The sequence below is a fragment of the Oncorhynchus tshawytscha genome, linkage group LG07, assembly GCF_018296145.1.
Source record: "Oncorhynchus tshawytscha isolate Ot180627B linkage group LG07, Otsh_v2.0, whole genome shotgun sequence".
Classification (NCBI taxonomy): domain Eukaryota; kingdom Metazoa; phylum Chordata; class Actinopteri; order Salmoniformes; family Salmonidae; genus Oncorhynchus; species Oncorhynchus tshawytscha.
The window spans coordinates 76,657,121-76,680,724 of record NC_056435.1 but is presented as its reverse complement, the minus strand read 5'-3'; the positions used below and the strand labels follow the sequence as shown (position 1 = coordinate 76,680,724).

Sequence of the window (23,604 nt, the reverse complement as noted above, 5' to 3'; positions counted from 1 at the left end):
CATGTTCACGCAGATGAGCAGAGACACTGGGCATCTTTCTTTTGGTGTTTTTCAGAGTCAGTAGAAGGCCTGTTTAGTGTCCTAAGTTTTCATAACTGTGACCTTAATTGCCTACCGTCTGTAAGCTGTTAGTGTCTTAACGACCGTTCCACAGGTGCATGTTCATTAATTGTATATGTTTCATTGAACAAGCATTGGAAACAGTGTTTAAACCCTTTGCAATGAAGAGTTTATGAGTTATCTTTGAAAGACAGGGCCCTGTTAAGGGGACGTTTCTTTTTTTGCTGAAAAAATTTACCTAAAAGTAATGCAAGGTAGATGCAAAGTCTTCATGTGTAGCTAGCTAGCTAGCTAACAATTATTTGTGGCTAGCTAGCCAGTTAGCCCTATTGACTTACTATGTATGGGCTTGCTATGTACGCACTCTACAGTGTGTATTGTAGGCAGGTAAACATGCCAAAATGAACAAAGCATGTATTTATTAACATGTCAAAATAAAATATTGACTTTTACCTTCCCAAAAGAAACACAACCTGCTTTTACTCACAATAAGACCATGAAGGTCTGAGTTATTATGGGGTTACAATGAAGTTATTGACGTGCTTCCCAAATGGCAACCTCTTCCCAAGTAAGGGCACATAGTGCTATGGTCTAAAGTAGTGCACTAGATTGGGAAGAGGTTGCCATTTGGGACAAAGCTTATGTTCCCTACAGTGAGCACAGTAGAAAACAAATTTATGAGACAGAATGTTGTTTACGCTCTCGCTTTCTTTCGGTCTCTCTCTCCCCTCTCTCTCTCCTATTCCACTGACCACAGCTATAGAATAATCTCATTTTTGTAATCAACTGCAAACAAATTGAGAAAGCAATCATGACAGACGGAGTGCATTTTGAATGAACATTTCAAGGCTACAGGGCATCTTTGACCAAATATCCATGGTGATGTGGCCCTCACAGATATGAATATATATATGCAGTTGTAGTCGGAAGTTTACATGCACTTAGGTTGAAGTCATTAAAACTCGTATTTCAACCACTCCACAAATTTCTTGTGGTTAAACTGTAGTTTTGGCAAGTCGGTGTTGTGTCTTTGCCTATGCCGGATTAAGTGATATGACATACTGTTCTATAAAATCCTTTCTCCGTAATTAATATTACCTGATTGAGCTAATCATGTAAATGTAATTAACTAGAGAGTCGGGGCACCACAAAATAATATTTATAGAGCTGTAATCTTCCGACCTAGTAATATTTTACATCAATAGCAGTCAATATTAATCGTCACCTTAATTCAGTCTCAACCAAGAATGTACAACTTTCAGATATCTTCAGGAACCCTGGCTAACAAGTTGAATGAGCAATACAAAATTGGGTTTAATTATTTATTTACTAAATACCTAACTAATCACACAGAATTACATATACACATAATGGATCATACCTTGATTACAAATTACGTCACAAAGGAAAACGTCCCTGGCGGGTGGAACAGATATGACAGCTGGTTACACAAAAGAAAAGGGGCTGGGTTTGAGTGAAAGAGCGGGAAGACTGAGGGACAAAGGGAGAAGATGTGCTATCGTAAATACAGTATCTTATGCATTCTAAATTACCGCCCATTTGGAAAAGGAAAATGCAATAAATATTTATTCTGTGCTTCGGTAGGTTGGTGGTAGATGGAAGGCCGTGTTGCCAAACCGAGTCCTTTGTCCTTTGAAGAATGTCTCTGGTGGTCAATTGAATACTGTCGTGGAAGATTCAGAATTTGTTGGTAACATATGTAAGATGTTTTATATTCATCAAATGTGTGTAAGTTACTTCTCATCAGAATGGTATTTTTGTATAATACTGTGGCGAGGTTGCAGTTATCTGTTCTATGTCAAGACTAAGTTGCAGGGGCCGCAGAGAGGGGAGAGGTCAAAGTATCATCATGTGTAAACATATCTCTTGACTCCAGAATGTCTGTGTGCCAGTTCAGTGTGTCTCCATGAGTTTGTCCAGGATTGGTTGTATTTAGAGTTGGTTGTATCTAAATGACAATTTGATATATGCCTGTTGATATGGAGGATTGGTTTATGGTTCTGAGTTTGAGAGAGGAGACAAAGCTGAACAATGAATTATGCCGATGCTGTCTTATCCTGTGTATCTTTGCTATAAAGGATCCCATTTTGCCGTTGTGGGGGGACTCTCAACTTTTCATTAGAGATACTGAACTGTTGAAAGTCAAAAGGCTATTGCAAAGTGGAAGGGGCTCTCAGAGAATTCATTGAGAGACACTGAATTACCTGAGAGTCACAGGATTGTGATAGAGCTGATATAATTAAAGATGGACTTTGATAACTAACTCTGACTTGTGTGTGTGGTTTGCTCCCATGATTTGGCAAGAAGAGGACATTTCCACGACAATACATTGTAGTAACGTCGCTGTGTGGTAGACGGGATACTCTGTTCTTTCCTAGCCCACGTTTGCAGCTGCTGTTGCTAACTCAACAGCTAGGAGGTATCACTTCTGTAGTGAATAAGAGTTCAAAGTTCATACCATTCGCAACCAAACCTCACTAAGAGGTTGGCTTAGTTCTGTAGTTGACATGTTAGTCCTTTTAACGCAGAGGCTGCCGACCTCACGTACTTGGAACAGGAGGTTATATTGTCGTCAACGCTTTATATAGGAAGGGAGAGGAGGGCGTGTTTGAAAAGTTGTATAACCCATGTCCCTTCACAGGGGCGGGCCACTGATTGAGCAGAGCCCTACCTTATGAAAACCCAAATCTCACATTTTAGAAGCTAAAATCACATTTCATCCCATCACGAATAATTTAATATTCAAACATTTAAATTGAACAACAATTCCATGTGAATCTGATAACTACAATGTGCAGACTTTCCACTTTCCACACGCCTTTCCACTGTTGTCATCTTATCATTGATGAGACTGTCTCAGATGACAACCGAACTGACATCATATTCATTAAGTACCACCGCATATGTTCAATTGGTCGGATTACCAGAATATAGTTAATTTCCCCCCACCTTCAGATGTTCCCAGAATCTCTATGTTAACCAAGAGGTTTTCAAATTTCACATCAGTAGGCTAGAGAGAGGAAAAAGCGAGGAAGAGGTATTTATGACTCATAAACCTACTCCCAGGCCAATGTCATGACATCGGTTAGGACATCTACTTTGTGCATGACACAAGTAATTTTTCCAACAATTGTTTACAGACAGATTCTTTCAATTATAATTCACTGTATCACAATTCCAGTGGGTCAGAAGTTCACATACACTAAGTTGACTGTGCCTTTAAACAACTTGGAAAATTCCAGAAAATGATGTCATGGCTTTAGAAGCTTCTGATAAATTATGTCAATTAGCCTGAGTCAATTGGAGGTGTACCTGTGGATGTATTTCAAGGCCTACCTTCAAACTCAGTGTCTCTTTGCTTGACATCATGGAAAAATCAAAATAAATCAGCCAAGACCTCAGAAAAATCATTGTAGACCTCCACAAGTCTGATTCATCCTTGGGAGCAATTTACAAATGCCTGAAGGTATCTTGTTCATCTGTATAAACAATAATACGCAAGTATAAACACCATGAGACCACGCAGCCATCATACCGCTCAGGAAGGAGATGCGTTATGTCTCCTAAAGATTAACGTACTTTGGTACGAAAAGTGCAAATCAATCCCAAAGATAAAAAGATTGTACATTTTGTGGAAATGTCCTCTAGTGTGATGAAACAAAAATAGAACTGTTTGGCCATAATGACCGTCGTTATGTTTTGATGAAAAAGTGGGATGCTTGCAAGCCGCAGAACACCATCCCAACCGTGAAGCACGGGGGTGACCGCGTCATGTTGTGTGGGTGCTTTGCTGCAGGAGGGACTGGTGCACTTCACGAAATAGATGGCTTCATGAGGCAGGAAAATGATGTGGATATATTGAAGCAACATCTCAAGACATCACTCAGGAAGTTAAAGGTTGGTTGTAAATGGGTCTTCCAAATGGACATTGACCCAAACATTCTTCCAAAGTTGTGGCAAAATGGCTTAAGGGCAATTAAGTCCAGGTATTGGTGTGGCCATCACAAACCCCTGACCTCATTACCATAGAAAATATGTGGGCATAACTGAAAAAGTTTGCGAGCAAGGAGGCCTACAAACCTGACTCAGTTACACCAGCTCTGTCAGGAGGAATGGGCCAAAATTCACCCAACTTATTGTGGGAAGCTTGTGGAAGGCTACCCGAAACGTTTGACCCAAGTTACACAATTCAAAGGCAATGCTACCAAATACTAATTGACTGTATGTAAACTTCTGACCCACTGGGAATGTGATGAAAGAAAAAAAGCTGAAATAAATCATTCTCTCTACTATTATTCTGACGTTTCAAATTCTTAAAATAAAGTGGTGATCCTAACTGACCTAAAACAGGGAGTTTTTACTAGGATTAAATGTCAGGAATTGTGAAATAACTGAGTTTAAGTGTATTTGGCTAAGGTGTATGTAAACTTCCGACTTCAACTGTATATATTTCATAAATAAAACATCACATTGAAATATGTTTAACCATTTATCAAGCAACGAACAATGCAAGTCTTGGTGATATTGGATCTGCTCCTTCAGGGTAGCTCACTGCCCAAGCAAAGCATCAATATAAAATAGTGAGCACGGTAAACTATACCAATCCCCCAAAACAACACAATCTTACCCCAGGTACGCTAGGTACGGCACAGCACCGTTTAGACATCAATAGACCAGCTAAAGAATGCATACTATGTGGGAATGTTAACAATAAGCAGAGCCCCGTATGAGGCAAGACGAGCGTCATCGTGGCACGTGTGAACTATCTTTCCAACATAGCGGTGTGAACCCAGCTGCCCTAGAGATGCACCACCGGGTACGCTCACTGAACAACATGAGTAGCTTAATCATATGTGGCCAACATGAAATATCTAAGTATCTAACAATCAACCAAACAATCTGCACCCAGCCAACCACTTGTAGCTAATATGCACTGTACTTTATTAGAACAACCACCAAAGCAATGCTATTGACTGGTCTGAACGCAGACATAGTCAACTAGATAAGGCATGGAACTCATATGAACTCATCACTTTAAGGCATCTAAAATCTCCTTAGTGTTTAATCTAATATAGCATTCGTAGGAAGCAGAGGACCATGACATACAGTGTGGATGCAGGGACAGAGAGAAGCTGTTGAAGCAGCGACGATGTGAAATTAATGGGCTGCATACAGCTCAAGCTATAGTCCACAGCTTTGGCAGAGGGGACGGAGCACTGATTAAAAACCAGCATCTCTTCATTGGTTCGCCTGGCGTGGCTAGTGGTCACCATTGCAGGTAGCGTAACATGGAAGAGATGACAGAAAGCTAGTTTGAGCAGTGATACCTGGCGTACCTTCACCCTTCCTATTAGTGTGAGCAGTGATACCTGGCGTACCTTCACCCTTCCTATTAGTTTCAGCAGTGATACCTGGCGTACCTTCACCCTTCCTATTAGTGTGAGCAGTGATACCTGGCGTACCTTCACCCTTCCTATTAGTTTGAGCAGTGATACCTGGCGTACTTTCACCCTTCCTATTAGTGTGAGCAGTGATACCTGGCGTACCTTCACCCTTCCTATTAGTTTGAGCAGTGATACCTTGTGTACCTTCACCCTTCCTATTAGTTTGAGCAGTGATACCTTGCGTACCTTCACCCTTCCTATTAGTTTGAGCAGTGATACCTGGAGTACCTTCACCCTTCCTATTAGTGTGAGCAGTGATACCTGGCGTACCTTCACCCTTCATATTAGTGTGAGCAGTGATACCTGGCGTACCTTCACCTTTTCTATTAGTGTGAGCAGTGATACCTGGGGTAACTTCACCCTTCCTATTAGTTTGAGCAGTGATACCTGGCGTACCTTCACCCTTCCTATTAGTTTGAGCAGTGATATCCCGGCACCTATTATTGCTGGTGTAGTGACGCACATCATTAATCAAACATTTGTCGTAGGAAAGATTCCTAAATCTTGGAAAACAGCTTTGCTCTACCACTCCTCAAGGGAGGTGATGGTAGTGAGTTGGATAATTATCGGCCCATCTCTCAGCTCTCCTGTTTGGCTAAAATTCTAGAGTCATTGGTAAATAGGCAACTACAATCTTTTTTAACTGTTAACAATACTCTTTCTAGTAATCAATCTGGCTTCAAACCTAAACACGGTACTATTACGGCCACTGTACGTGTTGTAAATTATATTACTAATGCCCTAGATAATAGAAAGCACTTTGCTGCCTTGTTCATAGATTTATCGAAAGCTTTTGACACTATAGACCTTGCAATAGTTTTGGGTAAGCTGTCGTCAATAGGACTGGGATTGGATGCCTGTCGTTGGTTTCATGACTGTCTAAAGGATAGAAGTCAGGCTGTTAGAGTCGACGGCATCCAGTCAGAGCCGTTGGAGTTGGTTAAAGGGGTCCCACAAGGTTCTATACTTGGTCCATTACTGTTCACTCTCTATATAAACAATATCGGTGATGAGATAAGAAAGTGTCAAATTCATTGATATGCTGATACTGTCATGTACTCTATCACTTCAACGGCTGACCAAGCATTATCATTATTGGAGACAGATTTTAAGATATTACAAGGGTCTTTTATACAGCTGAAACTTGTTTAAATGCAAAGAAAACATATTTTATGATTTTTAATAGGTTCAAACACTTGCACTTACGAGCTTAGATGGTTCTCGAATGAATCAGGTCTCTGCTATAAATACTTAGGGATATGGTTGGATGATAAACAGTCTTTTAAAATGCATGTTGACGAACTTTGTAAACGGCTAAAAATCAAGCTAGGCTTCCTCTATAGAAACAGGGAAACAGGACATGTTTGTCCTCTACAAATAGAGAAAATTGTGCAAAGCTACTTTTATGTCTGTTATAGATTATGGGGATTTTATTTACATTCATGCTACGGCATCAACACTTAAATCGCTGGATGCTACTTATCATTGCGCACTTAGGTTTATTACGGGTGCTAGCTACAGAACTCACCACTGTGTTTTATATCATAATGTGGGTTGGACTTCGCTGTCCGTGAGATGAGAACAACATGCTCCGGTGTTTGTCTTTAAAGCACTTCTGAATAAGCTACCTTCTTATTTATCATCACTCATCAATATTAGAAGTATAATTCATAAAACCAGGTCTCAAGCATGGATTACACTTGAGGCCCATGTGATTTCCACAGAGTTGGGTATGGCTGCCTTTTCCTGTTACACTCCTCACCTCTGGAATAGCCTGCAGACTAAACTTAAACTTGAGACTCTTGTCGCCCGTTTTAAATATTTATTGGAAGATGTTTATTTTTGTATTGCTTGTTTCGGGTAATGCAAGTTCTTGTGCTGTTAGTAGAATAACCTGTTAGGGGAATAACCTGTGTAAATGAAATCTGTTGCTGTATTTGTTTGTGTTATCTGTGATGGTTTTGTTTGTCTTGTGTAGTTTCTTAATCATTGTACCTAAACTGTATGTGTAAACATGTATACGCAGGGCCCAGCTGTAAAATAGACCTTGGTCTCAATCTGTTTTTGAAATAAAGGTAGAATAATAATAGAACCGTCCAAAGTAGTGATGCTGGACGGGCGGGCAGGTGTGGGCAGTTATCGGTTGAAGAGCATGCATTTAGTTTTACTTGCATTTAAGAGCACTTGGAGGCCACGGAAGGAGAGTTGTATGGCATTAAAGTTCATCTGGAGGTTAGTTAACACAGTGTCCAAAGAAGGGCCAGAAGTATACATAATGGTGTCGTCTGCGTAGCGGGGGATCGGAGAATCACCAGCAGCAAGAGTGCCATCATTGATGTTTACAGAGAAAATAGTCGGCCCGAGCATTGAACCCTGTGACACCACCATAGAGACTGCCAGAGGTCCGGACAACAGGCCCTCCGATTTGACACACGGAACTCTGTCTGAGAAGTAGTTGGTGAACCAGGCGAGGCAGTCATTTGAGAAACCAAGGCTGTTTAGTCTGCCGATAAGAATGTGGTGTTTTACAGTCGAAAGCCTTGGCCAGGTCGATGAATATAGCTGCACAGTATTGTCTGTTATCGAATGCGGTTATGATATCGTTTAGGACCTTGAGCGTGGCTGAGGTGCACCCATGACCAGCTCGGAAGCCAGATTGCATAGTGGAGAAGGTACGGTGGGATTCGAAATGGTCGGTGATCTGTTTGTTAACTTGGCTTTCGAAGACCTTAGAAAGGCAGGGTAGGATAGATATAGGTCTGTAGCAGTTTGGGTTTAGAGTGTCTCCCCCTTTGAAGAGGGGGATGATCGCGGCAGCTTTCAAATTTTTGGGGATCTCAGACAATATGAGAGGTTGAACAAGCTAGTAATAGGGGTTGCAAAAATTGACGGATAATTTTAGAAAGAGCGTGTCCAGATTGTCTAGCCCGGCTGATTTGTAGGGTCCAGATTTTGCAGTTCTTTCAGAACACCAGCTATCTGGATTTGGGTGAAGGAGTAATAGGGGAGGCTTAGGCAAGTTGCTGTGGGTGGTGCAGGGCTGTTGACCGGTGTAGGGGTAGCCAGGTGAAAAGCATGGCCAGCCGTAGCAATGGAGAACAATGGAGAACAAGAGCACCTGGGAGGAGGTGCTCTTGTTCTCCATGGACTTTACAGTGTCCCAGAACTTTTTGCAGTTTGTGCTATAGGATGCAAATTTCTGTTTGAAAAAGCTAGCCTTTGCTTTCCTAACTGCCTGTGTATATTGCTTCCTAACTTCCCTGAAAAGTTGCATATCGCGAAGGCTATTCTATGCTAATGCAGTACGCCACAGGGTGTTTTTGTGCTGGTCAAGGGCAGTCAGGTCTGGAGAGAACCCAGGGCTATATCTGTTCCTGATTCTAAATTGTTTGAATGGGGCATGCTTATTTAAGATGGTGAGGAAGGCATTTTAAAGAATATCCTGGCATCTTCTACTGACGGAATGAGGTCAATATCCTTCTAGGATACCCGGGCCAGGTTAATTAGAAAGGCCTGCTCGCTGCTGGTCGTTTGACCGTGGACCCATAACGGATGCAGGCAATGAGGCAGTGATTGCTGAGATCCTGGTTGAAGACAGCAGAGATGTATTTGGAGGGCAGGTTGGTTAGGATGATATCTATGAGTTTGCCCATGTTTACATATTTGGGGTTGTACCTGGTAGGTTTATTGATAATTTGTGTGATCTTGAGGGCATCAAGCTTAGATTGTAGGATGGCTGGGGTTTTAAGCATGTTCCAGTTTAGGTCACCTAACAGCACAAGCTCTGAAGATAGATGGGGGGCGATTAATTCACATATGGTGTCCAGAGCACAGCTGGGGGCAGAGGGTGGTCTATAGCAAGCGGCAACGGTGAGAGACTTGTTTCTGGAAAGGTGGACTGATGTTCCATTCTTTCATCTAGAGTTGAGAGTCCATAATGCAAACAGATCTTAAGGGATCATGCCAGATTTAAGGGAAGGAACATTTACTGTATTTCAGACTGAGGAACCCATGAATCCATCATACGGACCGCCTCTGGAAAAGCGTAATGTAAACCCCACAGCCTTAATGTGCTACTGGGAGAGGGGAGATTCTCTGAAATGGATCATTGCTTCTTCATAGGCCATGAAGAGTGGGCTGGCAGTAGGATCCCTGAGCAGACTGCACACTGAAAGGTCCTGATGCCCAATAGGAACTGAATCCCTGTTGTCGGACCATGATAAGAAAGGCTGCATTCCCTGTTATCGGACCATGATAAGAAAAACATATAGTATGACTATCAATCCCCCCAAAACCAAAACTTAACGTTAGTTAATTAGCTATCTAAAGGCCTAATGTCCTACTGATACTGCTCAGCAGTAACATCTGCTGCATCTTCAGTGTGCACAGTGAGAATGACCTGGTAATCACCCTACGATATAGTCTACCTGAGCTGAAGGCTAATGTCTAACCACAACATGCAATTGGCATGCTGACTGCAGGAATGTCCACCGGAGCTGTTGCCAGAGAATTTAATGCTAATTTCTCTACCATAAGCCACCTCCGTCGTTTTAGAGAATTTCGCAGTGCGTCCAACCAGCCTCAAAACTGCAGACCACATGTAACAACGCCAGAGCTGGACCTCCACATCGTCAGAGACCAGCCACCCGGACAGCTGTGGGTTTGTACAATGGAATAATTTCTGGAAGAACTGTCAGAAACCATCTAAGGGAAGCTCATGCTCGTTGTCCTCATCAGGGTCTTGACCTGAATGTAGTTTGGCATCGTAACCAACTTCATTTGGCAAATGCTCACCTTCGATGGCCACTGGCATGCTGGAGTAGTGTGCTCTTCACGGAGGAATCCTGGTTTCAACTGTACCGGGCAGATGGCAGACTGCGTGTATGGCATCGTGTGAGCGAGCGGCTTGCTGATGTCAACGTTGTGAACAGAGTGCCTCATGGTGGCGGTGGGGTTATGGTATGGGCAGGCATAAACTACGAACAAGGAACACAATTGCATTTTATTGATGGCAATTTGAATGCACAGAGATACTGTCACGATATCCTGAGGCCCATTGTCTTGCCATTTATCCACCGCCATCACCTCATGTTTCAGCATGATAATGGACAGCCCCATGTTCCAAGGATCTATACACAATTCCTAGAAGTTGAACATGTCCCAGTTTTTCCATGGACTTTATACTCACCACACTTGTCACCCTTGGAGCATGTTTGGAATGCTCTGGATCGATGTTTACCACATCATGTTCCTGTTAGCACCAATATCTAGAAACTTCTCACAGCCATTGAAGAGTAATGGGACAATATTCCACAGGCCACAATCAACAGCCTGATCAACTCTATGCGAAGGAGATGTGTCGTGCTGCCAATCACGGCCGGTTGTGATACAGCCTGGAATTGAACCAGGGTCTGTAGTGGCATCTCTAGCACTGAGATGAGGTGCCTCAGGCCACTGTGATACAGCCTGGAATTGAACCAGGGTCTGTAGTGACACCTCTAGCACTGAGATGCTGTGCCTCAGACAGCTGCGACACTCGGGAGTCCTCCCTTATATGAACTGTAACTCAGTAAAATCTTTGAATTTGTTACATGTTGCAGAGAAACTTTTGTTCATTATAGATGGCATCTTTGACCAAATCGCCATGGTGATGTGGGCCTTGCAGATGAATGTCACTCTGATATGTCAGACCTCCTCCTGATAACTATAGAGCTGCAGTGATGTAGGGAGCCTGTATGTCTGTATGCATGTCATGCTACTGCCATACTGGGTGAAGCATACCTGGGTTCAAATACTATTTGACATCATTTTAAACAGTATTCCCAAGCTGTGCTTGATCAAGTTTACCTGGCTTGATGAACCAATAGAAAATTCCTGAAACTGTAAACCCCACCCACATCTGGCACACCGGGCAGTCTAGAGGAAATGCTCAAAGAAATATGTTGAATAGTATTTGAAAGCAAGCCTGGTGAACTAATAAACTGGACAGATGTTGAAGAGTATTTGAACCCAGGCCTGGTAAACTAATAAACTAGACAGATGTTGAATAGTATTTGAACCCAGGCCTGGTGAACTAATAAACTAGACAGATGTTGAATAGTATTTGAACCCAGGCCTGGTGAACTAATAAACTAGACAGATGTTGAATAGTATTTGAACCCAGGCCTGGTGAACTAATAAACTAGACAGATGTTGAATAGTATTTGAACCCAGGCCTGGTGAACTAATAAACTAGACAGATGTTAAATAGTATTTGAAAGCAGGCCTGGTGAACTAATAAACTAGACAGATGTTGAATAGTATTTGAAAGCAGTCCTGGTGAACTAATAAACTAGACAGATGTTGAATAGTATTTGAACCCAGGCCTGGTGAACTAATAAACCAGACAGATGTTGAATAGTATTTGAAAGCAGGCCTGGTGAACTAATAAACTGGACAGATGTTGAATAGTATTTGAAAGCAGGCCTGGGGGAAAGAAGGGTGTAGTCATAATAATATCAGGTCCCTGGACCAGTCACCCAGCAGTAGTGAAAGTAATGGGACAGACCAGAACCTGAGAGTTCAACTATGAATCCAGATGTTGGTGTGTGTGTGTAAATGTATCTATCTCTCTTTCTCTCTCTCTCTCTTTCTCTCTCTCAATTCAAGGGGCTTTATTGGCATGGGAAACATGTGTTAACATTGCCAAAGCAAGTGAGGTAGATAATATACAAATGTGAAATAAACAATAAAACAACCCCTCTCTTCCCCTCCCTCCCTCCACCCCCCTCTCTGTCTCCATCTCTTTCCCTCCCTCCCTCCACCCCCCCCTCCCCCCCTCCCTCCCTCCCTCCCTCCCTCCCTCCCTCCCTCCCCTCCCTCCCTCCCTCCTCCCTCCCTCCCTCCCTCCCTCCCTCCCCTCTGTCTCCCTCTCTTTTTCTCTGTAGAGTGGTAGTGATCCCTGAGAACAGAGAGAGTGTGTCTGAATCCTTGAGGAGGACTACAAAGCTAAACCTCAAAACACTGTGAAAAACATCTTCACTCTCATTGCTTTCAATCCATCTGGTGTCATCATGGCTGGTCCCCCACCAGTTGAACAGACATTACGTCACAGTGCCCTTGTCCTCCTCCTGCTGAGTGTGAGTGGTAGCCTGGGCCAGAAGGACTGTACAGGTGTAGACTGCCCTGATCTGAGTAACTGTATTGAGGAGCGGCTGGAAGCTGGGGCTTGCTGTACTACCTGCGTTCAGACTGGGTGTACCTGTGAGGGCTACCAGTACTACGACTGTGTCCATGCCGGCTTTAAGAATGGTCATGTTCCCGAGGGGCAGTCCTACTTCGTGGACTTCGGGAGTACGGAGTGTTCGTGCCCGGAAGGTGGCGGACGGATTGGCTGTCACTTCATGCCCTGTCCTGACGTCCCTGCGAACTGCATCGAGGTGTCTGAGCCGGCTGACGGCTGTGTCACCTGCGAACGTATCGGCTGTGTCCATGACAACCAGAAGTACGAGGCCGGACACTCCTTTCACCTTGTTGCCTGTGAGGTCAGTTTGTTCTCACTACCTTTAACTGTGAAGACTGTGGGTTATTTACCTTTACCTGTGAGGTCAGTTTTTTCTCTCTACCTTTACCTGTGGAGTCTGTCTGTTATCTACCTTTACCTGTGAAGTCTGTCTGCTACCTGTCTATCTATCTTTACCTGTGAAGTCTGTCTGTTATCTACCTTTACCTGTGAAGTCTGTCTGTTATCTACCTTTACCTGTGAAGTCTGTCTGTTATCTACCTTTACTTGTGAGGTCAGTCTGTTCTCTCTACCTTTACCTGTGAAGTCTGTCTGCTACCTGTCTATCTACCTTTACCTGTGAAGTCTGTCTGTTATCTACCTTTACCTGTGAAGTCTGTCTGTTATCTACCTTTACCTGTGAAGTCTGTCTGTTATCTACCTTTACCTGTGAAGTCTGTCTGTTATCTACCTTTACCTGTGAAGTCTGTCTGTTATCTACCTTTACCTGTGAAGTCTGTCTGTTATCTACCTTTACCTGTGAAGTCTGTCTGTTATCTACCTGTTACCTGTGAAGTCTGTCTGTTATCTACCTTTACCTGTGAAGTCTGTCTGTTATCTACCTTTACCTGTGAAGTCTGTCTGTTATCTACCTTTACCTGTGAGGTCAGTCTGTTCTCTCTACCTTTACCTGTGAAGTCTGTCTGCTACCTGTCTATCTACCTTTACCTGTGAAGTCTGTCTGCTACCTGTCTATCTACCTTTACCTGTGAAGTCTGTCTGTTATCTACCTTTACCTGTGAAGTCTGTCTGTTATCTACCTTTACCTGTGAGGTCTGTTTGTTATCTACCTTTACCTGTGAAGTCTGTCTGTTATCTACCTTTACTTGTGAGGTCAGTCTGTCTATCTACCTTTACCTGTGAAGTCTGTCTGCTTTACCCTGTCTGTTATCTACCTTTACCTGTGAAGTCTGTCTGCTACCTGTCTATCTACCTTTACCTGTGAAGTCTGTCTGCTACCTGTCTATCTACCTTTACCTGTGAAGTCTGTCTGTTATCTACCTTTACCTGTGAAGTCTGTCTGTTATCTACCTTTACCTGTGAGGTCAGTTTGTTCTCTACCTTTACCTGTGAAGTCTGTCTGCTACCTGTCTATCTACCTTTACCTGTGAAGTCTGTCTGTTATCTACCTTTACCTGTGAAGTCTGTCTGTTATCTACCTTTACCTGTGAAGTCTGTCTGTTATCTACCTTTACCTGTGAAGTCTGTCTGTTATCTACCTTTACCTGTGAAGTCTGTCTGTTATCTACCTTTACCTGTGAAGTCTGTCTGTTATCTACCTTTACCTGTGAAGTCTGTCTGTTATCTACCTTTACCTGTGAAGTCTGTCTGTTATCTACCTTTACCTGTGAAGTCTGTCTGTTATCTACCTTTACCTGTGAAGTCTGTCTGTTATCTACCTTTACCTGTGAGGTCAGTTTGTTCTCTCTACCTTTACCTGTGAAGTCTGTCTGTTATCTACCTTTACCTGTGAAGTCTGTCTGTTATCTACCTTTACCTGTGAAGTCTGTCTGTTATCTACCTTTACTTGTGAGGTCAGTCTGTTCTATCTACCTTTACCTGTGAAGTCTGTCTGTTATCTACCTTTACCTGTGAAGTCTGTCTGTTATCTACCTTTACCTGTGAAGTCTGTCTGTTATCTACCTTTACCTGTGAAGTCTGTCTGTTCTATCTACCTTTACCTGTGAAGTCTGTCTGTTATCTACCTTTACCTGTGAGGTCAGTTTGTTCTCTCTACCTTTACCTGTGAAGTCTGTCTGTTATCTACCTTTACCTGTGAAGTCTGTCTGTTATCTACCTTTACCTGTGAAGTCTGTCTGTTATCTACCTTTACTTGTGAGGTCAGTCTGTTCTATCTACCTTTACCTGTGAAGTCTGTCTGTTATCTACCTTTACCTGTGAAGTCTGTCTGTTATCTACCTTTACTTGTGAGGTCAGTCTGTTCTCTCTACCTTTACCTGTGAAGTCTGTCTGTTATCTACCTTTACCTGTGAGGTCAGTTTGTTCTCTCTACCTTTACCTGTGAGGTCTGTCTGTTATCTACCTTTACCTGTGAAGTCTGTCTGTTATCTACCTTTACCTGTGAAGTCTGTCTGTCTATCTAGTCTGTCTGTTATCCTTTACCTGTGAGGTCAGTCTGTTCTATCTACCTTTTACCTGTGAAGTCTGTACCTGTTATCTACCTTTACTTGTGAGGTCAGTCTGTTCTCTCTACCTTTACCTGTGAAGTCTGTCTGTTATCTACCTTTACCTGTGAGGTCAGTTTGTTCTCTCTACCTTTACCTGTGAAGCCTGTCTGTTATCTACCTTTACCTGTACCCTTGTCCCTTTTACCTGTGAAGCCTGTCTGTTATCTACCTTTATCTGTACCCTTGTCCCTTTTACCTGTGAAGTCTTTTATCTACCTTTACCTGTGAAGTCTGCCTGTCTACCTGTCTGCTACCTGTCTTCTACCTGCTTCCTGTCTTTTACCTGCTTCCTGTCTTTTACCGGCTTCCTGTCTTTTACCTGCTTCCTGTCTTTTACCTGCTTCCTGTCTTTTACCTGCTTCCTGTCTTTTACCTGCTTCCTGTCTTCTACCTGCTTCCTGCTTCCTGTCTTCTACCTGCTTCCTGTCTTCTACCTGCTTCCTGTCTGCTACCTGCTTCCTTTCTGCTATCTTCTACCTGTGCAATTCTAGCACATTGCCTGTCTATCTACCTTTACCTGTGAAGTCTGCCTGTCTACCTGTCTGCTACCTACTCCCTGTCTGCTACCTGCTTCCTGTCTGCTATGTTCTACCTGTGCTATTCTAGCACATTGCCTGTCTGCCTACCTTTACCTGTGAAGTCTGCCTGTCTACCTGTATTCTACCTGTTTCCTACTTCCTGTCTGCTACCTGCTTCCTGTCTGCTACCTGTTTCCTGTCTGCTACCTGCTTCCTGTCTGCTATTCTAGCACATTGCCTGTCTATCTACCTTTACCTGTGAAGTCTGCCTGTCTACTTGTCTGCTACCTGCTTCCTGTCTGCTATTCTAGGACATTGCATGTCTTTAGGTGCCGTTCCAGAGATGGTGTGGTGAACTATAGTTTAGATCTCAAACCAACTTTTTGGTCAATAGATTCTTAATGTCTTCCCAGCTAACAAAATGGGTTCTGTGAAAGTTCCCAGTCGTGCTGATGATTATAGAATGTTTGTATAAATCATTCGCCTGATGTTGCAAGAACGTTCCTAGAACACATTTAAGCTATAGGTTCCCGAAAACACTGTCCAGTTGTGATGACGTTCATACAATGTTTAAGTTATGTGGCAACAAGGCATTCCCTTAATGTTATAAGAATGCTGACAGAACAGCTGGTCTAAGTTCTTTAAAGGTACCCTGAACATTTCATTAACTTATGGGAGTTGTCTGGGGTTTTGCAAGACCATTCTTGTGATATTCACATAAGTTGCACAGAACATTCGGACAATGTTACACAATAAGTGAGTCCGTTTTTATGTGTGCCATCACAGCAGCAAGATGTGTGACCTGTTCCCACAAGAAAAGGGCAACCAATGAAGAACAAACACCATTGTAAATACAACCCATATTTATGTTTATTTATTTTCCCTTTGGTACTTTAACTATTTGCACATCATTACAACACTGTATATAGACAATGTGACATCTTTATTATTTTGGAACTTTTGTGAGTGTAATGTTTACAGTTATTTTTTCAATTGTTTACTTCACTTTTGTTTATCTATTTCACTTGCTTTGGCAATGTAAACATATGTTCCCCATGACAATAATGCCTTGAGAGAGAGAATTACACACAGACTGCAAGAATGTCCACCGAAGCTTTTGCCAGAGAGCCGCCTCCAATTGCAGTACGTCCCACCGGCCTCACAACGTGTAGCCAGGACCTCCACATCCCGTTTCTTCACCTGCGGGATCGTCTAAGACCAGCCACCCGGACAGCTGATGAAACTGTGGCTTTGCACAACTGAAGAATTTCTGCACAAACTGCCAGAAACTGTCTCAGGGAAGCATGTTGTCCTTACCAGGGTCTTGACCTGACTGCAGTTTGGCATTGTAACTGACTTTGGAACCTAATTTCATTTTACTGATGGCAATTTGAATGCACAGAGATATCGTGACGATATCCTGAGGCCCATTGTTGTGTCATTCATCCGTCGGCATCACCTCATGTTTCAGTATGACAATGCACAGCCCCATGTCGCAAGGATCTGTACACAATTCCTGGATGCTGAAATGTCTGGTGAGTATACAAGCCTGGGACATGTCACCCATGGAGCATGTTTGGGATGCTCTGGATCGACGTGTACGACAGCGTGGTCCAGTATCCAGAAACACAGCCATTGAGGAATGGGGCAGCATTCCGCAGGCCACAATCAACAGCCTGATCAACTCTATGTGAAGGAGATGTGTCACGCTGCATGAGGCAAATGGTGGTCACACCAGATACTGACTGGTTTTCTGATCCACTCACCTACATTTTGTTTTTAATGGTATCTGTGACCAACTGTGATCTGTATTCCCAGTCATGTGAATTCCATAGATTAGGGCCGAATTGAATGTACCTATTTTGACTGATTTCTTCATATGAAATTGTTGCATATTGTGTTAATATTTTTGTTCAGTGCCTTCGGAACGTATTTAGACCCCTTGACTGTTTCCACATTTTGTTACGTTACAGCCTTATTCTAAAATGTATTTAATCATCTCCCCCCTCATCAATCTACACGCAATACCCAGTAATGACAAAGCAAACATTGTTTATTAGAATTTTTTATTTTATTTACATACGTATTCAGACCTTTTACTCAGTACTTTGTGGAAGCATCTTTGGTAGTGATTACAGCCTGGAGTCTTCTTGGGTATGACGTTACAAGCTTGGCACACCTGTATTTTGGGAGTGTCTCCCAATTTTCTCTGCAGATCCTCTCAAGCTCTGTCAGGTTGGATGTGGAGCGTCGCTGTACAGCTATTTTCAGGTCTCTCCAGAGATGTTCGATCGGGTTCAAGTCCGGGCTCTGTCTGGGCCACTCAAGGACATTCAGAGACTTATCCCAAAGCCATTCCTGTATTGTCTTGGCTATGTGCTTAGGGTTGTTGTCCTGTTGGAAAGTGAACCTTCGCCAAAGTCTGAGGTCCTTAGAGCTCTGGTGCAAGTTTTTTTTCATCAAATAAGGCTCTGTACTTTGCTTCATTCATCTTTCCCTCGATCCTGACTAGTCTCCCAGTCTCTTCCACTGAAAAACATCCCCACAGCATGATGCTACCACCACCATGCTTCACTGTAGAGAAGTTCCCAGGTTTCCTCCAGACATGATGGTTGGCAGAGTTCAATCTTGGTTTCTTTAGACCAGAGAATCTTGTTTCTCGTGGTCTGAGAGTCTTTAGGAGCCTTTTGACAAAATCCAAGCGGGCTGTCATGTGCCTTTTACTGAGGACTGGAAAAGGGGGATATCTAGTCAATTGTTCAACTGAAATGTGTCTTACACATTTTACCCAACCCCACTTTTTTATTTCATTTATTTAATTTTTAACCTTTATTTAACTAGGCAAGTCAGTTAAGAACAAATTCTTATTTGCAATGATGGTTTAGGAACAGTGGGTTAATTGCCTTGTTCAGGGGTAGAACCACAGATTTTTACCTTGTCAGCTCAGGGATTCGATCTAGCAACCTTTCAGTTACTGGCCCAATGTTCTAACCACTAGACTACCTGCCCCCCCGTCATCCATCTGGCCACTACCATAAAGGCCTGATTGGTGGAGTGCTGCAGAGCTGGTTGTCCTTCTGCAAGGTTCTTCCATCTCCACACAGGAACTCTGGAGCTCTGTCAGAGTGACCTCCCTGACCAAGGCCCTTCTCCCCTGATTACTCAGTTTGACCGGGCGACCAGCTCTAGTCTTGGTGGTTCCAAACTTCCATTTATGAATGATGGAGGCCACAGTAGCTGGAAACTTACAGAGGGGAGAACAAGTATTTGATACACTGCCAATTATGCAGGTTTTCCTACTTACAAAGCATGTAGAGGTCTGTAATTGTTATCATAGGTACACTTCAACTGTGAGAGATGGAATCTAAAACAAAAATCCAGAAAATCACATTGCATGATTTTTAAATCATTAATTTGCATTTTATTGCATGACATAAGTATTTGACACATCAGAAAAGCAGAACTTAATATTTGGTACAGAAACCTTTGTTTGCAATTACAGAGATCATACGTTTCCTGTAGTTCTTGACCAGGTTTGCACACACTGCAGCAGGGATTTTGGCCCACTCCTCCATACAGACCTTCTCCAGATCCTTCAGGTTTCGGGGCTATCGCTGGGCAATACGGACTTTCAGCTCCCTCCAAAGATTTTCTATTGGGTTCAGGTCTGGAGACTGGCTAGGCCAATCCAGGATCTTGAGATATTTCTTACGCAGCCACTCCTTAGTTGCCCTGGCTGTGTGTTTCGGGTTGTTGTCATGCTGGAAGACCCATTCATGACCCATCTTCAATGCTCTTACTGAGGGAAGGACGTTGTTGGCCAAGATCTCGCAATACATGGCCCCATCCATCCTCCCCTCAATATGGTGCAGTCGTCCTGTCCCCTTTGCAGAAAAGCATCCCCAAAGAATGATGTTTCCACCTCCATGCTTCACGGTTGGGGTGGTGTTCTTGGGGTTGTACTCATCCTTCTTCTTCCTCCAAACACGGCGAGTGGAGTTTAGACCAACAAGCTCTATTTTTGTCTCATCAGACCAGATGACCTCCCATTTCTCCTCTGGATCATCCAGATGGTCATTGGCAAACTGTAGACGGGCCTGGACATGCGCTGGCTTGAGCAGGGGGACCTTGCGTGTGCTGCAGGATTTTAATCCATGAAGGTGTAGTGTGTTACTAATGGTTTTCTTTGAGACTGTGGTCCCAGCTCTCTTCAGGTCATTGACCAGGTCCTGCCGTGTAGTTCTGGGCTGATCCCTCACCTTCCTCATAATCATTGATGCCCCACGAGGTGAGATCTTGCATGGAGCCCCAGACCGAGGGTGATTGACCGGCATGTTGAAGTTCTTCCATTTTCTAAAAATTGCGCCAACAGTTGTTGTCTTCTCACCAAGCTGCTTGCCTATTGTCCTGTAGCCCATCCCAGCCTTGTGCAGGTCTAGAATTTTATCCCTGATGTCCTTACACAGCTCTCTGGTCTTGGCCATTGTGGAGAGGTTGGAGTCTGTTTGATTGATTGAGTGTGTGGACAGGTGTATTTTATACAGGTACCGAGTTCAAACAGGTGCAGTTAATACAGGTAATGAGTGGAGAACAGGAGGGCTTCTTAAAGAAAAACTAACAGGTCTGTGAGAACCGGAATTCTTACTGGTTGGTAGGTGATCAAATAGTTCATAGCCCATCGCACCTGTACATAGCCCATCTGTAAATAGTTACCTCATCCCCATATTGTAATTAATTTGTTTGTACCTTTGCACCCCAGTATCTCTACTTGCACATTCATCTTCTGCACATCTGTCACTCCAGTGTTTAATTGCTAAATTGTAATTATTTCGCCACCTTGGCCTATTTATTGCCTTTCCTCCCTTACTCCATTTGCACACACTGTATATATATTTTTCTATTGTGTTATTGACTGTACGTTTGTTTATTCCATGTGTAACTCTGTGTTGTTTGTCACACTGCTTTGCTTTATCTTGGCCAGGTCGCAGTTGTAAATGAGAACTTGTTCTCAACTAGCCTACCTGGTTAAATAAAGGTAAATAAAAAAAATAAAAAGATGTGTTCTTGGACCTTCAATGCTGTAGACATTTTTTGGTACCCCAGATTGGTGCCTTGACACAATCCTGTCTCAGAGGAATTCCTTCGACCTCATGACTTGGTTTTTGCTCTGACATGCACTGTCAACTGTGGGACCATATATAGACAGATGTGTGCCTTGCCAAAATCATGTCCAATCAATTGAATTTACCACAGGTGGACTCCAAGTTTTTGAAACATCTCAAGGAAATTTTGGAACATTATGTAACCTATGAATATCAGAAGACTATTCTTGCCACATGCCAGACTACTCCCATATATTAATTTAAATGTTCTGAGAACCTTTTTAAAGAACTAAGACCAGGTGTTCTGCCATTCTTACAACATTAAGGGAATGTCCTGTGTAACCTAACTTAAACATTATATGAATGTCATCACAACGCTCTAATGATGTTTCACCAGGTGTTCTAGTAATGTTGTAACAAGGTTCTAACGATGCTCCCTCCAGGCGTGCCACTGTCCGTCCGACGGAGGTCAGCTGATGTGCTACCCTGTCCCAGGCTGTGATTCCAGCAACCCCGCTGACCCCCACAAACCTATGCTGGCCACCATACAGGAGGGTCACCCTACATATCCCCCTATCCATCCCTACCTCACACAGGACAAACTGAGAGAGACGGAGAGAGACCGACATGCTAAACCCCCCTTTAACACACAGGAGACACAGGCTATAGGATTACCCCCCTACAACCGTCCTCCATACCCTTTCAACGGGCCAAAACTACCACCATCCAACAGCCCACACCTCCCCCCGTTCCCGATCGATGCCCCTATTCCCTCGGACCACCTGCCCCTGTTCAAACCAGACCACATGACTGAGGATGGGGACTATGACTACCGTACTACAGACGCATCAGAACCACCTGTGAATGATCTGGCCTACCCTACACCGTCCTCCTCTGTCATCTCTGTCTCCTACCCTGGGACAGGGGCTACACAGCCGCGCCACGACAGGGGTAATAGTAAGAGCTACGATAAGCCTTATGATTGGGCTGATAACGGCTATGGTAACAAGGAATATGATAGTAGAGATAGGCAGGAGCTGAGGGAGATCTATGGAGTCCATGAGCCAACCACAGACAGTATGGTTACAGACAGAGTAGGACTGAGAGACAGGCTAGGGCAGACAGATCGATCTACAGAGACAGACAGATCTCAGCATATAGGTAGGGTGAAGCTGACAGACAAGCTAAAGAAAACAGACAGGTTGATGACATTTGGACTTTACAAGGCCACCACAGATTGGTTCGGAGAGACAGGCAGCCCAGTTACTGACAGCCCAGTGACAGTAGAACAGACCACTTCTAGCCAGCTTGAAGACACCACAGTAGAGACTACATCCCGCAGTACCAGCTCCAGCCACCAGGACACCACCTCGAACTGGAACAGACTCTCAGAGAACCAGATTTACCCTCACTCTCAAGGGGCCAGTGCTGGGGATGCACTGGAGATCTGGGATAGAGGGATGGAGGGGGAGCAGCAGGAGGAAGAGGAGGAGAGAGTAGATTCATTGGAGAATACCACAGCACCTGGGTGGAGAGACGTGTCTTATGATGGAGATTTGGATAAACAGGGGAGGAGAGGAGGAGAGGAGGAGAGAGAGAAGAGTACCCCTAGCAACCATGTGAAGGATGCAGGTGTCAGAGAACCTGGAAGTCACCAGGACAACACTACAGTAGAACACAGTACTACATCCCCCAGAAGGAATTGGGACCACATCACCCACAGGAAGCCTCACCAACACACCCTGACCCAGAAGGCTAAGCCTCACAATACTACCCCTAGGGAGTATAAGGTCATCACAGACAGAACTACATCTCCCAGACTGCTTGACCACAACACAGATAGAACTACATTTACCAGATTGCCTGACCACCACACCTTGACCAGGAAGCCTGACCACTACACAACCCCCAAGGAGTATGAGGTCCACACAGACAGACCTATATATCCCAGACTGCCTGACCACCACACAGTCAAAACTTCAACTCCAAGAGAGCTTGATGTCAACACCGACAGAACTACAATCCCAAGACAAGCTGAGCACCACAGCCTCAACAGACAGCCTGATCACCATACCCTGACCAGGAAGCCTGACCCCTATGCAGTCAGAACTACAACTCCCAGAGAGCTGAACCACCACACAACCCACAGACAGCCTGATCACGATACCCTGACCAGACACCCTGATCCCCATCACCCAGCTCCCAAGGACCCAGAGCAGCAACATACTCCTCCCAGGGTGAGATTCAGCCCAACCAGCCAGCCTTCTCTCAGGGTATCAGCTAATCTAGGTCACCACGGAAGTGAGCCTCTCCATAAGCAGTCCCAGACACTATTCAACCTGCAGAACAATGATACGGAGGAGCATGAGAAGGAGGAGGAGAAGAGGGGATATGTTCCAGTCTTTCTCCCAAAAACTCAGGAGGGTGAGTAAAACACTTGACTGAACCTGGATGTTCTTGACTGAACCTGGACATTCTTTATTGTTTAGTATCTAGTATTTAGCGCCATAGTTTTAAAGTTAGATGAGTGGCCAGGTTCATCATGTGGACAAAGATCCAGGTGTTTCTGTTGAGGCAGCTGCGTGTCTGGTCCAGGTGTTTCCGTTGGCAGCTGTGTGTCTGGTCCAGGTGTTTCCGTTGGCAGCTGCGTGTCTGGTCCAGGTGTTTCTGTTGAGGCAGCTGCGTGTCTGGTCCAGGTGTTTCTGTTGAGGCAGCTGCGTGTCTGGTCCA

At 43.9% G+C, this 23,604-nt stretch overlaps 1 protein-coding gene across 2 annotated transcripts in view; it reads left to right on the top strand.

Annotated features, from left to right (window-relative positions):
* LOC112255384 (fibulin-2-like) overlaps nucleotides 1-23,604 on the top strand; it is a 109,114-nt gene that overhangs the window by 12,560 nt on the left and 72,950 nt on the right. For both annotated transcript variants that reach the window (XM_042324978.1, XM_042324977.1), the window contains exons 2-3: nucleotides 12,452-13,048; nucleotides 21,318-23,298. In XM_042324978.1, coding sequence (XP_042180912.1) covers nucleotides 12,578-13,048; nucleotides 21,318-23,298 — 2,452 coding nt within the window. In that variant the 5' untranslated portion in view covers nucleotides 12,452-12,577. The remainder of the gene's footprint in view (nucleotides 1-12,451; nucleotides 13,049-21,317; nucleotides 23,299-23,604) is intronic.